The 17,212-nt window shown below is 35.1% G+C and overlaps 1 protein-coding gene across 4 annotated transcripts in view; it reads left to right on the forward strand.

Moving 5' to 3' along the window:
• LOC101711817 (zinc finger MYM-type protein 2) overlaps positions 1–17,212 on the forward strand; it is a 111,236-nt gene that overhangs the window by 85,117 nt on the left and 8,907 nt on the right. For all 4 annotated transcript variants that reach the window (XR_002386190.2, XM_004854889.4, XM_021236378.2 and 1 more), the window contains 7 exons: positions 6,095–6,224; positions 6,843–6,958; positions 7,717–7,888; positions 9,564–9,689; positions 10,625–10,719; positions 11,883–12,051; positions 12,342–12,493. Coding sequence is in view for 3 of the 4 variants with exons in the window: in XM_004854889.4 (XP_004854946.1) it covers positions 6,095–6,224; positions 6,843–6,958; positions 7,717–7,888; positions 9,564–9,689; positions 10,625–10,719; positions 11,883–12,051; positions 12,342–12,493 (960 nt within the window). In the remaining variant the exon portion in view is untranslated. The remainder of the gene's footprint in view (positions 1–6,094; positions 6,225–6,842; positions 6,959–7,716; positions 7,889–9,563; positions 9,690–10,624; positions 10,720–11,882; positions 12,052–12,341; positions 12,494–17,212) is intronic.

The raw sequence follows: 17,212 nt of genomic DNA on the forward strand, positions 1-17,212 counted from the left end.
GAATTGCCGGATGGTATTTTTCACTGGGATTTCTAGCGTGCTTAACTGAAGGAAACGCTTCAGGGTCATTTATTAGCATCACACTAAGTCTCTGGGTCAGTTCTTCTTGTGGTAAGAAACAATAGATAGTTCTTAGCTCCTAGCTTCAGCAACAATCAGCTGACAAGTTTTCAGAATCTTCCAGTGATTTGGCTCCAACCCAGAAATTCTTATTTTAGAAAAGTTCTTCATTTAATATTAATAAGTAACCTAAGATGTGGGTCACTGATATAAGTTGACCCTCTGTATCTTTGAGTTCCCCATTTGAAGATTCAACCAAACTAGGATTGAAAATACTGGAAAAGAATTTTCCAGAAAGTTCTGAAAAACAAACCTGAAATTGTCACACTCAAACATGCATGAACTAATGTTGTTCCATGCCTTAACTTCCTGTTATTTCACATATCCTTAGTCTCCCCAGCACTCCTGCATTGTTTGCCTGGTATTTGGGGTTTTTTGGGGTTTTTTGGCTTGGTATTTTGTATCATGCAGTTAGACCTATGATCGTTGTGAACATGTTACATTGAACATATATAGAAATCTTTTGGCTTCTTTTTGCTTGTTATTATTCCCTGAAAGAAAGTATAACAGACTATTTACATAGCAGTTATACTGTAGTAAGTATTATAAGTCATCTAGAGATGAGGTAAAATATAAGGGAGGATGTGTTCTAGTTCTCCATAAATACCATACCATTTTATGTAAGAGATTTGAGCATGTGCATATTTTGGTATCTTGGGCACCTCAAAATCAGTCCTCAAGGATACTAACAGAAGACTGGGTGAAAAATCGTGTTATACATTTATTCTGTTCAGTGCTTGTTTTTGATGTTAATAATTGGACATAATCCTAGAAAAGAGTTCTTTTTCCCTTTCCCATATTTGTTCTCCCTTGTGGAAATAAAATTTTTAGTTTCAAAGTAGCAACATATTCTGTTGAATTACCAGATTTTAATACCAGACACTTTCATCCACACTGAAGAATATAAAGATGGTTGTTCCCTATTTTGTTACCTTTGTCCAGCCAATAAAGGAGCACAGTAAGGCAACTTCCCAGCCTTGTTACAAAGGTCTATGGCTTTGGCCACTGTGTTCTGTCTACACAGTGATCTATCTGCTCTTATCCTGGAGAATGCACTTCTCCTACTGCTACTTGGCTCAGACTTGCTCTGCAGAGCATGTCTTTTTCCTACCTTTAATAAACGTGAAACCTTGCTACCTTTTGCACTTGTCTTGACCAGTTCTTTGCTTAGGACAGAAAGAACCTAAAAACCACCTCCAGAAGGAGACTCCAGCACCCCCAAACCTGGTAACATTCCAGGTGCTGTATTACAGTTGTTCATTACCACTCCTGGCTAGAAACTATCTCATTGGTGTGCTTTTCAGTCATTTATATCATTCACTGGGAATGAATGCTAGAACAACATTCTTCCATCCAAGGAGGTCTAAGAAACACAGCAACATGCTAATTTATCAAGTGAGTAAAATGTGTGTATAAGTGGGTATGGGCAGCTGTCTACTGAGGAGGCAGAGGGGAAGCTGGAAAGGTAAATTTCTTTTATTTCAGCCCATTTTGTGCTTGATATTTCATTTGTTCAACAGACTCTGGGACTCAGCAGTGGGCAAGAAACACAAAGGTAAGCCGGGTGTGGTGGCGCACGCCTGTAATCCCAGCACTCGGGAGGCAGAGGCAGGAGGATCTCTGAGTTTGAAGCCAGCCTGGGCTACATAGTGAGTTCAAGGCCAGCCTGAATCACATAGTGAGACCCTGTCTCAAAAAACAAACAAAATAACAACAACAAAAAGATACATAAAGGTTTGTTCTCAAGGAGTTTGCATTCTCCTTTTATCCTGGTCTCTGGGAAAAGATAACTGACACCCACAATTTAAAGGAGAAGAGAAAAAATAAAACAAAGGTATATGGCTTTGACCAAGGTTTCAAGAAACTTCTCTCAGTACCATATTACTGTCTTTCCATAGCATTTCAACCATATTATGTAACTGACAGTGATGAAGTAGCATTATTACTTGGCAAGGAATGTCAGGATGCATTATTACTATTGCTTTTGTCCTACAAAGCCCTCTTCCATCTTTTCTTTGTAAGTTTTTGGAATCTCTTAACTCTCAATCTATAAACTTTAGAAGATGAGAGCTTAGCTGGATAATTTTGAGCAAGATATTTCATTATTTTGTGAGTTTTCTTTGTAAAATCAGGAAAATACTTATCTCAGGTTTGTCACCATAGTAAGTACTAACACATAACGTAGAGGCACTCTGTATGGTAGTTTATAACATAGACTTTGGCATCAGACAAATCTGTTTGAATTCTGACTTCATAATTCTAAGATATGTGATCTTTACCAGATTATAGAACTTTGTAGTCTCAGCTTCTTCCTCTGTAAATGGGAGGAGGTAAAAAGACCTACCTCTTATAATGTTAGGAGGATGGAATAAGATTTGGTGCTTTACATAGTTCCTGGCAAATAGCAAGTATTAACACATGGTAACTTTTGTCATTGTAATTTTCATTAGTGTGGATTCTTCTTCAATATCAGTATAAATAGCTATAGATCCTACCTGTTAAGTAGAAGAAAAGTAAAAACATTCTGAAACTGAAAGATTAGAGTCAAGTATAGGTTTCCAACAAGTGGCATAATTAGTAGATGTGAGGTAATATTTTCAGAATGGCAAGGGTTACAACACTGAGCAATCTCAGGATATTTATAATTCTGGACTTTCCTGTTACTGAGTCTAGGATAACAGAGTAGAAGCTCGTCCTAGTGCTAACCTCCTCGGCTGTATATGTTATTTGTAACTAGTGAGCTGTTAGCTAAATACAGGACTTTTATAGTGCCATTCCAGACCTTCAGGAAAAACACAGAAGAGACTGTGATTATAACTCTAACTCAGTCATAGTGTGCTTGCCTAGCATGTACTAGGCTTGGGTTTAAGCCTCTAGGACTACCAAAAAGGAAAAGAAAAAAATTAACAAATTTAAAGTACAGTCAATCTTTATTATACATGAATTCTGTATTTGTGAATTTATCTACTTAACCTAAATATATTTGTAATACTAAATCAATATTTATGGCACTTTTGTTACAGTTGAATGGGTCAGTAGTAGTCCAGGCTCTTGTGTATAATGAGGAAAGAATTGTCAAGGACATATACCCAGTAGTAAGTAGTAAGCAGCTGCATTTATTGAAGATCACGGAAAGTTGTGCTCAGGGCCAGTCCATGTCAACAAAGGTATAACACAGACCAGGAAAGGTACTTGGGCGGCAGAAAAGCTCTTCATACAGATCAAAGGTAGCTACTGCAACAGGAAAAAAAGAAAAAAAGGCGATAACTCAGGCTTTCAGAATTACTCACGGGAGGATTGCTGCAAGTTCAAGGCCAGCCTGGGCTACACAGTGAGTTTAAGGGCAGTCTAAACTACACAGCCAAACCCTGTCTCAAAAAACCAAACGAAACAAACAAAAAAAGTTAAGTGGAGGTAAGGAGGTAGGTTGTTCAGATTAGGACTCTAAGGAAATACAAATGTTGTACAAGAAAAGGGTATTGGAAGAACTGGTTTTCAATGTTAATGACACATGCTTATTTTACAAGGTTGTTGGCAAACAAACCTGCAGATAGTTCTCAAATACCCTAGTTTGTTTGTTTATTTATTTATTACCAGGGATGGAACTTGACTTTGCGCCTACTTGGCCTGTGGGGCAGGCTGTGGAACCACTGAGCTAAATCCCTGGCCCAAATCCCCTAGTTTTAAATCATAGTTTTTGCAGCCTTTGCATTATATACTCATCCCAAGAACAGCTTTATATGCTAACCCCTAATGATTTACAGAGCTCATTATGCATGGATACTTAAAGAGAAAAACCTGAGCTGTATGTCATTTTGTTGGAGGTGGGATGAAAAAGCATTGATAGTGTCTCAAATAAGTTCCATAGCCATTTTATTTTAGAATGTGAACACTGAAAACTTTGCCTTCAAAGCTTTGTTATTGCTCTGAGGAGCTCAAAAATGTCCATCCCTGTAGTTCTTTTCATGCCCTCAAATACAATGTGTCTCATCTAACCCCTTAATCAAGGTACACACATGATGCTAACAAGGAAATAACCTGATGGTCAACTGGATGTCACTTACTCTACACAACTTATCGATGATATTGAGACAGCCTGAGACATCATCAGGCAGTTTGCTATTAATTAATTGTTGGTGAAATGTTTATGCAGACTGAAAATTTTCAAAGGCTTTAAAGATACTACAGAAAATGTAAAGAACAGTTTTAAAAACAATGCACATTGCACAGTGAATGAGTGAAGGCTTTGGCAGCATGAAGATATTCTTTTTTTTTTAGAGAACTTTATTTTTATGTATTTTTTTTTAAATTTTTCCCCATTAAGTTTATTGGTACATTTTTGGTATAAAATACATATACATACATCATTGAGATCTTGTACCAATACATGAGTCTCTTCGTTCTTTTTTTTTTTCCCTTCCCTTGCTCTCCCTTCACCCCCTCCACCCTTCCCTATTTGCAAAGACCTTGTTTCCATTTTATTTCCTCTTCTCATATTTTTTCCTTTCCCTTTTTTCCCTTCCCCTACCCCTCCCAATTCCCCTGCTCTTTTAGACCTTTTATGAAGATATTCTTGAGCTAGAATTCTGTTTCGGGGAAAAATTGTTAACAGCATTGAAAAATGTGACCCTGTGCTTCAGCACAGCCTCAGATTTAGGCATCCCAGTGTATATCCCTTATATAAAAATGTTTAAAAGATTTGAGGCAAAGCTGACACATTTTGGAGCCAGGTGTTAGAGAAAACGCTACCAACAAGCCACAAAACCTAGTTTCACTTCTTTAGTTTTAATGGGTCATGCCATGGCATTGTCTCATCATAGATCTTGGAGCTTCACCCACAGTAACATTTTAGTGTCGTTACAAAACTTTAAATGCTTAATTTTTGCCTAATATATTTTTCTAGAACTTTATTTTCATTACTATACAATAATACAATATTGTGTTTACTTCGCATTATTATACAATGTACAGTATGTTTCCAATATTGTTTACTGTATATGATTATAGTGTGTATGTGCCATGGTGCTGTACAGTATGGGAATATTGTGTCTGGACTATATGTGTTACAATTAAGAGTTGATAGTCTCAGCAGAGTGCGTGAAACAAAGATGCTGTGAAATTGAAATACTGTCCTATTATAAAGAAATACTCCATACAGTTTTAAGGAATATTAAACTGTCTTTAAATAAGTTTATGTATTGAGCAGTTAATACAAATTTTTAACTGCATTCCTCCTTACAGCACTGGTTTGGTAGTGGTTTTCTCTTATCAGTAGGTGATATCGAGAGTACTTTACTTTTAGCCTTTTATGGTCAGATCTTTATCTCACTTCAGATTTTATTTATTTGAAGATTTGATTTGTCTGCAGTGCATTTAACACAATAGTGAACCTAGTGTAAAATAGAGATTAGATTATCTGTGAAATCAAATATGTATTTGTGTCATATTGACAATGTTAGCTATATTTTAATTGATGTAGGTTTCTAAAATGGCAGTTGCTGGGGTATCTTGGCTGGTAATATCTTTGATAATTCTTTTAATTGTTTATCCTTTCAAATTTAGTTTCGTATTTTAAGATGCTTATCCAGTAGAGGGAGCTAGAATATAAGGTATAATAACTGCAATAACTTTTCTTTAAATAAATTTAAAAGCCAAGTTTCAGTTTATAGCCTTGATTTTGTACTTAAAAGACAATTGTCTTTTTATTTTTTTAAAAATAATGTACCGATGCTAACTCTCTTGAAGGCAACAACAACTATAGAATAAATTCATTTTACTACTTTGTCAGTGATTAGCATATTCCCATTGTTTGTCCCAGATTAACACTGTACTGAAGCTAATAACAACATAGTTTGTTTTACTCTTTCACTTTTGTATGTTCCTTCCATAGATCTTAGAAAACAGGTGCTCATTAATGCTAGAAAGTAATGAAAACTGCAGGCAAGAGTGAAATGTTTCTCTTTCTTTCTTACAGGGTTCAGCACCACCCCCTTCTCCAACACCCAACAAAGAGATGAAGAACAAAGCAGTTCTTTGCAAACCTCTAACAATGACAAAAGCTACCTACTGTAAACCTCACATGCAGACCAAATCTTGTCAGACAGGTAACTTAGGAAATTTTGGTTTTCACTATGCTTATCACTGAATGCTTTTCTTGAGTAATAAAGTACAGAATAGATTTGTTAGGTTAGTTTGTTGTTTTCTTTTAATTTTTGCTTACCTGATTTGGTTGTTACCTTGAGTATACAGTATATCATCTAAAATCATTTGTGATCAGTTTTTCTGAGACCCGGTGTTTATGGTGTTCCTCTGAGAAAATTGTCTCTTTATGGTCTACAATGATAATCTGTTTCTTTCCTGTCAGACGGAAGTGAAGTAACCCAAATATGTATTTCTGTCATATTGACAATGTTAGCTCTAGTTCAGTTGATTTAAAAACCTTGAGGGGGAGTAAGGGCAGTCTGGTAGGGTGTCTGGAACTACATTGTATTTTAAAGGAAATTTCTTAATTTTATAAAAAGCCTAAATTCTGTTTGTGCTAAGTTAGAACAGCTGGTACTTTGTTTTGTTGTTTTGAAGTTATCTAATGTTAACAAACTAGGAATTTTCTTTTAAATGGGTACTGAGGTAGTTAAATGCTTCTTTATCAAATTATTTCAAAATTGAGCAGCTATATGTAAGTGCTAGTTAACATTGTTTCTTACCATGTGTCGTGTTTATAGATGATAATTGGAAGACAGAATATGTTCCAGTGCCTATTCCTGTGCCAGTGTATATCCCAGTACCAATGCACATGTACAGTCAGAATATTCCTGTTCCTACTACTGTTCCTGTTCCAGTAAGTCAGGCTTTTAATTTCTTTTTTCATTTTGAGATTTATCAGGCACAGGTGTGAAAACAATGTAGTTTCTATAACTAGCTCACTGAAACTGGTAAGACTATCTTGTCCACAATTAAATTTGGTTGAATCCCTGTTGTTGTGATCATGCTTTGTATTTAATTGGGTGTGTGTTCATCTATTGGGAATGAAGTGTAGCAGATGTCTCAGTGTGCTCTGTGCATTGTGTTTTATTTTTGAAAAACACGTTTGTGAAGACAGATTTGGAGTTGAAATAGAATAGTTTGATTTAAAATGACATTACATTATTACATTTCATCTCAAATTTCTTGTTATACTTAAATCACTGTATCTGAGTTTGGCTACTGTTGTCCTTTAGGGGATGGATGGAAATACCTCAAAAATTATATTCCTTTAATTTGTATTTCAAATAATAGCTGTTTATATTTTGGGTTTTTCTTGTCACAGTAGCCATCTTAGTTTGGTTTGTTGTGTACAAAGCTTTTTCTCAATATAACATTGTAAAGTAAGTCATGTATCAGAATGATTGGGGGTGGGGGCTGAGACAAGGTCTTGCTATGTAGTCACTGTGTTGTAGCCCAGGCTGGCCTCGAACTCGCAGTGATCCTCCTGCCTTGGCCTCCTTAGTGCTGGCATTACCGGCATGTGCCACCACGTCCAGCCAAAGTGATTTTAAATATGGAAACATATTTTTTAATGATTTGTAAACCTACCCCTCGATGCTTTGGTTAATTTAGGTACCTGTTCCTGTTTTTCTGCCTGCTCCATTGGAAAGCAGTGAGAAAATTCCTGCGGTGATTGAAGATTTAAAAAGCAAAGTTTCTTCAGATCCTCTTGATACAGAGTTGCTTTCAATGACAGATATGATGGTTGAAGATGAGGGGAAAACAGAGGCATCTAACATCAATAGTGAGCTACACTGTATTAGACTTTGTCAATAAGTTTATCATTGGTTGTGTACATGTATGTTTTAACAAATATTATTACAGTACTTCTCAAGGCATATCATTGTACTTGAACTTGATATGGCAGTGAAGGGAAGCATAACAGAAATGTATACTATATTAAGAGCTCCTCCCTTCTACGTCTTGCCAGTGCCCTCTTATGTCAGGTCTGATCTCTAAGAAATTGTATGCTGCATCTGTTTGTGTGTTTGAAGTGGGATCTTGCTTTGTCCCTAGGCTAGTCTCCCAACTCCTAGACTCAGATCCTCTTTCCTTGGCCTCTTGAGTATCTGGGACTATTAACTGGGTACTACCAGCCCAGCCTATGCTCCCTTTGGTTAACTTGTAAAATCAACTCAAAAAAATTTCTTTTGGTACCAAGGATTGAACTCAGGACCTTGTACTTGTGAGGCAAGCACCGTACCACTGAGCTAAATCCCTGGCCCTCAAAATTTTTCTTGAAAATAAAGTAGCACAGACACAAAACTAATTTATAGTAGACTTTAGAATGATCCAAAATCTTTGTTTTGTAATAGTTGTACCCAATTCGTTTTACTCCTTATATTAGTAAAATAATTTGGATTATCTAAGCCAGAATTTATCCTAACCCCTATTAGGACGTGACTCGCTACATGGTATGGATGATTCTACATGAATATGTTTTGGATGATTCTAAGTCTCTTAGAATATTTATTCCTACTCTTAGCTCTCTGATGATACCCAAAATGTTTCAGCTATGAACTGCTTAACTTCTTTTGCCCGGTCAGTGATGGTGATCCTTTTTGAGCTTTCAATGATATAAATAGCCTGTTGCAGCACACTTGCCATAGGTTCACCACCAGTGCTCTAGGACATTGAAAACATGTAGTTTTTCAGTTGTAGTATTTCATAATTGTAGTAGTGTTTCTGAAGCACTGTGTTAAGGAGTTATGCAATTAATTTAGTGGCATGTGACTTTTTAATTACATGGATGGGGGAAATGTCAGTGCAAATCCTTCTTAGAAAGGGTGTTTTGTGAAACCTTTGTTTTCAGTTTGTGTGTATTTGTCTCTTTATCTTTCCGTCTCTCACATCCTGTAGTGTAGGTATTGATTTGTGGTTTCAACAACAACAAAAAAGTTAAACAACTGATTGAGACACTAGAAGCTATTTGAAAAAAAGCATATATTGAATGATGTGGGAAACTTCTAGGTCAGCATTCAAGGAGAAGGGTTGGTGTTGTAGCTCAGCAGTGCTGCGCCCTTCTGGCAAGCACAAGGTCCTTAGTTTGATCCCCGATACCCAGCCCCTGAAAAAAATTCAAGGAGAATGTTTGATAATTGCAATTATTTACCCTCAGTTTATTTCTGACAAGAGATTGCTTTTAGAAATACTGTACATATTGAAATTATTTCACTATCAAAGCATATTAACTTTTGAAGACAGTGAAAATTTATAGGATTAAAAGTTTTAATGTACTTAATTATGAAGTTCATGTAACGTACGTTGAAGATAGCTGTATGCCTTTTCCCATTATGACATTATTATAAGTATTTATTTTTACTCCATTTTCAATTAAATGACTTAACTTGGCAGATTAAATGCAGATCTTGTTGGGGTTTTCTATTTTGCCTCCTAATGAAATTATGGATTGATTACAGGTGTAATTATTGAAACTGACATAATTGGCTCAGATCTCATGAAAAACACTGACCCAGAGACCCAGTCCAGCATGCCAGATGTACAGTATGAACCAGATTTGGATATTGAAATAGATTTTCCCAGAGGTACTCAAAATATGACTTTATGATTATCGAATTACATTATGGAATCATAATTGTACTTATGATCATTAACTATTTAATATTCTTAACTTGCCTGTAGGGTTCATAATTATTTCATTTTCTTTTTTTTTCTACAGTGCTGGAATGTACTCTATAATTGAGCTACTTTGAGTTTTTTAAAAAAAGAACTTTCTGAAAGTGATTCATTATGGAAAGTTGAAAATAGAAAAAAAAAGTTTGGTTTTTTTTAATTTTAAAGTATTGGGCCGGGGATTTAGCTCAGTGGTTCCGCCGCCTGCCCTGCAAGCGCAAGGGCCTGAGTTCAATCCCCGGTAACCCCCCCCCCAATAAATAAATAAAATTTAAAGTATTAATAGCATTTTTTCTTAGGGCATTTTTGAAAATTAAGTTTACTTTCAAGGGGAAAAGTATTTTCACATCGTCCATAAAAAATGTTACCTTTTTAAATAATTTTTTACCCTGCGAGTGGCTATTGAGCACTTGAGTAGAATGTAAAATGTATTTGCAGGGGCTGGGGATTTAGCTCAGTGGTGCTGCTGCCTGCCTTGCAAGTGCAAGGACCCGAGTTCAATCCCCATTACCAAAAAAAAAAATGTGTTGGGAAAAAGATTGAAACAGATTTTCACAGTGACCTTTAAGATCTTATAATTGAGTTTCAGGTTGTAACAATTTTTCTGATAGCACACTTCCATGAAAATTCCATTTTGATATTTGTTGATGGTATTTTTTGGAGTCAGGACAGGGCTTATGAGAACTCACAGGCCATTTCAGCTAAAGCATGTGATGCACTTCCCAGCCTGGCTTAGGTTATCCTTATACAAATGCTTGTTTATATTCTGTGGTTAGTTCTTTGGCTTCCTTGTGTAATGTAAACCTGTGCTATTACATTTAAAATAAGAGTTTTTCTGATTTGTTAGCTGCTGAAGAGCTTGATATGGAAAATGAATTTTTATTACCACCTGTTTTTGGAGAAGAATATGAAGAACAACCCAGACCTCGATCTAAAAAAAAGGTACAGAATTTAATGGTATTCTTGGATTCACTTAATACCTGTGTATAGCAGTCTCTCTATAGGCACAGAGAATACAGTGGTTATTTGGTGTGCCTGAGATTGTGGAAAGTTAGTGTTTTCTAGTTTAAAAGGACAAAGGAATTTATTTCCAAGTAATAAAAATGACTCAGATGTAGTTGTTACATCCTAGAGGATAAATATTATTGCCTCTTAAGTTTTCTTTTTAAAATTTATGTTGTTGATAAGCTAAAATAGAAATCAATTGCTAAATAAAGTAAACTTAACTCTTTGATAAAGGATGGAAGACTATTTTCTAGCAAGCTATTTTATTTTACTATTCTATCAGCAATTTTGTTTCTGATTTTGAACATAGGTCAGAATTAAAAGACACCGTAAGAGAGACACACCTTTCATAATTTCCCCCAGAAGAAAAAAAAACAAACCAAAAAAAGTATTTGTAATAGGAAGGTGAACTCTTATTCGATACTGCATATAATAACTTGAAATGGGTCATAGACTCAAATGTAAAAGTAAAAATGTAAATATCTTACAAAAACGCAGGCCTAAGTCTTCACGATTTTTGGTAGGCATAGTCTTTTGACAAAACACCAAAAGCCTTAAGAGAAAAATGGCCCAAAAAAAGAAGGAAGGAAGGAAGGAATGATAAATTGGACTGATAAATTGATGGCACTGCAAACAGTACCATCAAAAAAATAAAAGGGGGAGTTGGGGATGTAGCCCAGTGGTAGAACATTTGCCTAGCATGTACGAGGCCCGGGGTTTTGATCTCCAACCCCGTTTAAAAAAGAAAAGTGAAAAGGAATCTTTAATGATCCTTTCTTATTGAAAAGGTCTTTAGTTTCTTTCTTACACTATTATTTAGAATTCTTTTATTATAGATGATTAGTTTATTGTCTCATCTATTTTCCCAACAGTAAATTTACTTTGATTTCATTGAACAAAGTGATTTGTACAAAATATAGTTGCATTTCAAGAAATGTTATTGGTAATTAACTATTGTCAAATTCAGAAATACCAACCAATTCTAAATCAAATAAATATATTTCTTTCTAATTTGCCTTTGTTGAAAGATGGCTTACATAAAGTCATGAAATATTGTAGGTTTAAAAAAAAAAGAATTTACAATGATGTTTCACTAATAGGGAGCCAAGAGAAAAGCTATATCAGGATACCAGTCTCACGATGATAGTTCTGACAACTCAGAATGCAGCTTTCCTTTCAAATATACATATGGTGTAAATGCATGGAAACACTGGGTCAAAACTAGGCAACTTGATGAAGATCTCCTGGTATTAGATGAACTAAAATCTCGTAAGTGTTTTGATTTTGTTTTTCCTAAGTCCCATCAAAAATGAAGATTTCTGTTACCCATTACTACCTTTTAATTACAAAAACCTGAGTGTAGCTTGAAACAGTTCTAACTGCATTTTATTTTAATTCACAATTCTTAAACCAACTCCCCAAGATGATGGTAAAATGCATGCACTAATAAAATTAAAAACCCAAAATTCTTAGAATAATCAGTTTCAGAAAATTTCTTAACCTTAAGTAAGACATAAGTTTAATAGCACTTGCTGATTTTTATTTTATATCTTCTTTAGCTAAATCAGTAAAATTAAAAGAAGATCTACTGTCTCACACCACATCAGAACTTAATTATGGGTTAGCCCATTTTGTCAATGAGATCCGACGGCCAAATGGAGAGAATTATGCACCTGATAGCATCTATTATCTTTGCCTTGGAATACAGGAGGTTAGTAATTCATTGATTGCTTTCAAATAAAATGTGATTAAAAGTTATTGTAGTTCTTGGAAAGAAAAATGTTCATCCACTTACTGGCTTACCAAGAAAGACAAAAACTTGATCTATTTAGAAGTACCATGATAATATACAGGATTGTCCTAGCTACTTTGTGTTTCTACTTGTAACACAGTACATGTATTCTTAAAGTCTCAGGTTCTTCAAACAGTGCATTAAAACCAAAAAAATTGTGGGAAAATAGGGTATGGACAGGCAACTCAGAACCCATGTATCTTTTGTAACCAGTCTAACACAGTTGTATTTTTGCCACCATATATAGATGATAATCGAGATGACATTATTTCTTCCTTACGTGTTGCAGATAAATGAATTCACATTATGGAGTATATTGTGTAGCCAAATTGGGCTGTAGGCCTATACTGACCTGCATTTGCACAGAAAAATGTCTTACCTTTGTATATAGAAGGTCTGTTTTACTGTGGACATCTGATGTGTTTCTTATATAACTACTTAGTAACTTTGAGGGATCATGTCATAAAAAAAGATCATTCTTAGGGGTTTTAGGTAAACTTCATCCATATTTAGTATTGATAAATTTGCCTAAGATATTGTAAATGTTATTGGAGTTGGAGTCTATGGCTATAAATTACATTGTATTCAAGGGCTACCACAAAGAAATACAGATTTTATTCTCCTTTGCTAGTTTTATGTACACATGGAGCCTCTTGCTTCAGTGGTATAGTTAACACCATTCTAAAACCCCTAAATCTTTGAAAAAAATCAGATTTTACCCATTACTTTATTATTATTATTATGGGGGGGTACTGGGAATCGAACTCGGGATCTTGAGCTTGCCAGGCAGGTGTGGTGCCACTGAGCTAAATCCCCAGCCCCATTACTTTATTATTAAAATACATTTGGCAGTAAAACCTATCTTGAGTCATGAAGCTGTTGTAGTCTTCATTTATTACGCTTAAGTGTTAATATTCATCCACAGAATATTCACTATAAAATTGTTGATATTTCTCAATAAGGGAAGGGTGCCAATCCAGACTGTTATATACAAGCATTATGTAATTATGTACATCCCCTCTATTTCCTCTGTAAAAATCCAAAAACATGACTTCCAAAACATTGACCCAGTGGTTCTGGCCTAGGGATTGTGGACCTGTGTGTGTGTGTATGTGTGTCCTCCCTTCCTTTTTTGTTACACCTGGTGTAAAAAGTAGGAATGGCTTTTATAAACACTGCACCAGGTGGAGGTGCACTGATCTCAACCCTCTGGTTTCCGAAGAAGTTACTTATTACACACAAATGTCCTCAGGAGCCGACTTAGGAGCTTGATCTTACTCTTCTCTTAAAAGAAAAACATTTATTTTAATCTTAGATAATTCTGTTGACCAGATCAAATAGTAAAGTATTATTGTAGAGAGCACTGCAGTTCTGCCAAGTTAATCAGCAAGAAAATGAGAGAGTGAATTCTAGGCTCTTCTTGTTGTTTTAACCCAATATTACTTTTTTGCTGTGTTTTGGGATTCTGTATAAAATTGTATTCATAAAAGCCTGCTGGAAAGAATCTTAAAACTTAGCATGTAGATGATACAATTTTTTTAAATAGACTAAAGAACAGCAACAAAATGGAATTTTTCTCTGGCCCACCCATGTTTTAACCTTTAGTCAAATATTTATTGCTGGGCCGGGGATTTACCTCAGTGGCGCTGTGTGCCTGCCTCACAAGCGCAGGGTCTTGAGTTCAATTCCCGGTACCCCCCCCAAAAAATTTGCTGCTTAAGCTATTTCCGTTGATATTACCAAATAGTATAGAGATGCATTTGATTTTTATGTATTCATCTTCTATTCTGTACTGGCTTTTAGTTCTGATAGGTTTTTTTTCTTAGAATTTTTTATTTACATCTCACTGTCTGTGAATAAAACAGCTTTACTTTTGTCCAGTCTCCATGTCATTTTATTTTTCTTGCTTTGTTACATTATTTAAAATACCCTGTTTTCCATGTCCCCAGAACAGTTCTTTGTTTCTAGTCTTGGTAGGGAAGTCTTCCATCTTCATTAAGTGTGTATTATACTCTGTTGAGTATATTACCATCTATCGGGTTATTTTTTTGTTGTTGTTCGTTTTTTGTAGCTTCTCTTATCTGGTTGAAGATGTTCTTTTCTATTGTTAGTTAATTGAGAATTTTTTTTTACTATTTTGCTGAGAACTTTTATAATAAATGGTTATTGAATTTTGCTTATTCTTTATTCTTTATCTTTGGAGACAGTATTTTTATTTTTTATTTCATAAATCACATTAAATCAATCTTGAATTCATGGGATAAACTTCACTTGATGATGATATATTCTTTTTACATATTGCCAGATTGATCTGCTAACATATTGTAGATAATCTTTTGTAGATAATCATGAAGGATAATAATTCCATAATTTTCTTGTCTTTATCTGGTTTTGGTTATGGGGTAAAACTGGCCTCATAAAATGAGTTGGGAAATGCTCCTCCTATTTTGAGAAGGAATTTGTGAGAATTGGTATTTTCTCTTAAATGTTTCATGAATTTCACTAGCCATATGGGCCTGGGATTGATTGATGGGGGTTCTGAGGGTGATTTTAAATCACCAAGTCAATTACTTCAGCTGATCTAGGCCTGTTTTTGTTTTTCTTTTGTTTCTTGGGTCATTTTGGTAGTTTTGTCTTTCAAAACATTTGTGTTTTGTCAAATTTTTCAGCATAAGTTGATAACCTTCCCTTATTATTTTTTTTAATGACTGTAGGATGTGATCATACTTCCATGGCTGATGTTAGTAAATTCTTTCTCTTTTTTGAACAGTCCAGCTCAGGATTCAGCAAACTTTTTCTTAGAGAACAATATAATAAATTAAAGGGCAGGGCCAGAGATTTAGCTCAGTGGTGCCACCACCTGCCTCTCAAGAGCAGGGTCCCGAGTTTGATCTCAGGTACCAAAAAAAAAAAAGAAGATATAAATTAAAGAGCAATATAATAAATAATTTAGGCTTTAGCAAACCAAGAGGCAAAATTCTAGGATTTTGTGTACCTGCTTAGATAACTACTTTAAGTAAAACCAATCATAAATGTAAACAAAACATCTTAGCTCAATGGCTATTAAACAGTAGCAACGAAAAACAGGTAGTTGGTGGGATAGGCCCACTTGGGCTAGGACTACAGTTTGTTTGGATGTTGTTTAGCTAAAGGTATATCCATTATATTTGGTTTCTCTTTTTTGATCTTTGATCTTTGTTATGTCCTTTCTTAATTTGCTTCTCTCTCCCACCCCTAGTTTCTTCGATTGAAGCTTAGATCATTGACTTTAGAACTTTCTTTTCTTAGGAAAGCCTTTAAAGTTATAAATTTTTTGTTAAAAATAATTTACTTAATTTCACAAATTTTTGTATGTTGTAGTTTTCTTGACTTACATAAAGGAAAACTCTGTCAGAGGAAGTTAAGTGTCTGGATTGCTTTTTTTTTTTTTTTGGTACCAGGGATTGAACTCGGGCCCTTGTGCTTGAGAGGCAGGTGGCGTAACCACTGAGCTAAATCCGTGGCTGGATTGCTTTTTATTAGAACTCTATGTAGAGATTTGAGAACTAAGTTTTATAATAAATGATTATGGATTATTTGTATCTTTTATTTTTATTTAATTTTGGGTACAAAGGATTGAACTTGGGACCTTGCTTTTGTGAGGCAGGAGGTGGAACTACTGAGCTAAATCCCCAGCCCTGTTTGTATCTTTTGAAAGGTTCTTTACTCACAATTTTTGTTACTGTGGTAAAATACATATAAAATGAAATTTATCATTTTTACTATTTTTAAGTGTATAATTCAGTGGCATTAAGTATATTCACATTGCTGTGCCATCACCACCGTCCATCTGTAGAACTCCCTTATTTTAGCAGAACTTAAAGTCTATCCATTAACAATTACTTCTTTCCTTTTCCACGAGCCCCCTGCAACCATTATTCTACTGTTTCTATAAATAGGACCTCTGTAGACACTTCATGTAAGTGAAATCACACAGTATTTTTCCTTTTTTTTTTTTTTTGCTGTCAGGGATCGAACTCAGGTCCCTGCGCTTGCACAGCAGGCAGCGAAGCCACTGAGCTAAATCCCTGGCCCCTGTATTTTTCCTTTTGTGTCTGACTTATTTCACTTAGCATGATGTTCTCAAGGTTCATCCATATTGTAGCATATGTCAGAATTTCTTTTTTTAGCAAATTTTTTGGGTTGGTTGGTTGCTTGGGTTTTGTGCTTCTGGTGGGGTTGTTTTTTCCCCAAGTTCTAATGTATGGCCTTAGGCATGTTAGGCAAGTGCTTATTGAAATATCATCCCTGTCCCTTTTAAAACTTTGAGACAAGGCCTCTCTCTGTCTCTGGTGCCCAGGGTGGTGTTGACTTAGCCATCCTTCTTACTCTGCCATTATGCTCAGTTCAGTAGGTTTCAAAATGTACTAATGTTTACTCAAAAAAATTGATTTATTGCTGAACTGTATGCTTAAAAATAATTCAGATGACAAACTTATATGTTGACCACAGTTTTTAAAAACTGCACTATTTGTTCTCTGACACATTTGTGCAGACTTGATTTATTTGCACCAGTGATGTTTACAAGCAGCTTTAACTTATTGCAATTTTTTTGAATTTTTGCATGAAATTTGTATGTTACTTAGAAAAATTCAAGGA

The sequence above is a fragment of the Heterocephalus glaber genome, unplaced genomic scaffold (genome assembly GCF_053883595.1).
Source record: "Heterocephalus glaber isolate CG9 unplaced genomic scaffold, H.glaber_assembly_v1.0 deba00001719, whole genome shotgun sequence".
Taxonomy (NCBI): Eukaryota; Metazoa; Chordata; class Mammalia; order Rodentia; family Bathyergidae; genus Heterocephalus; species Heterocephalus glaber.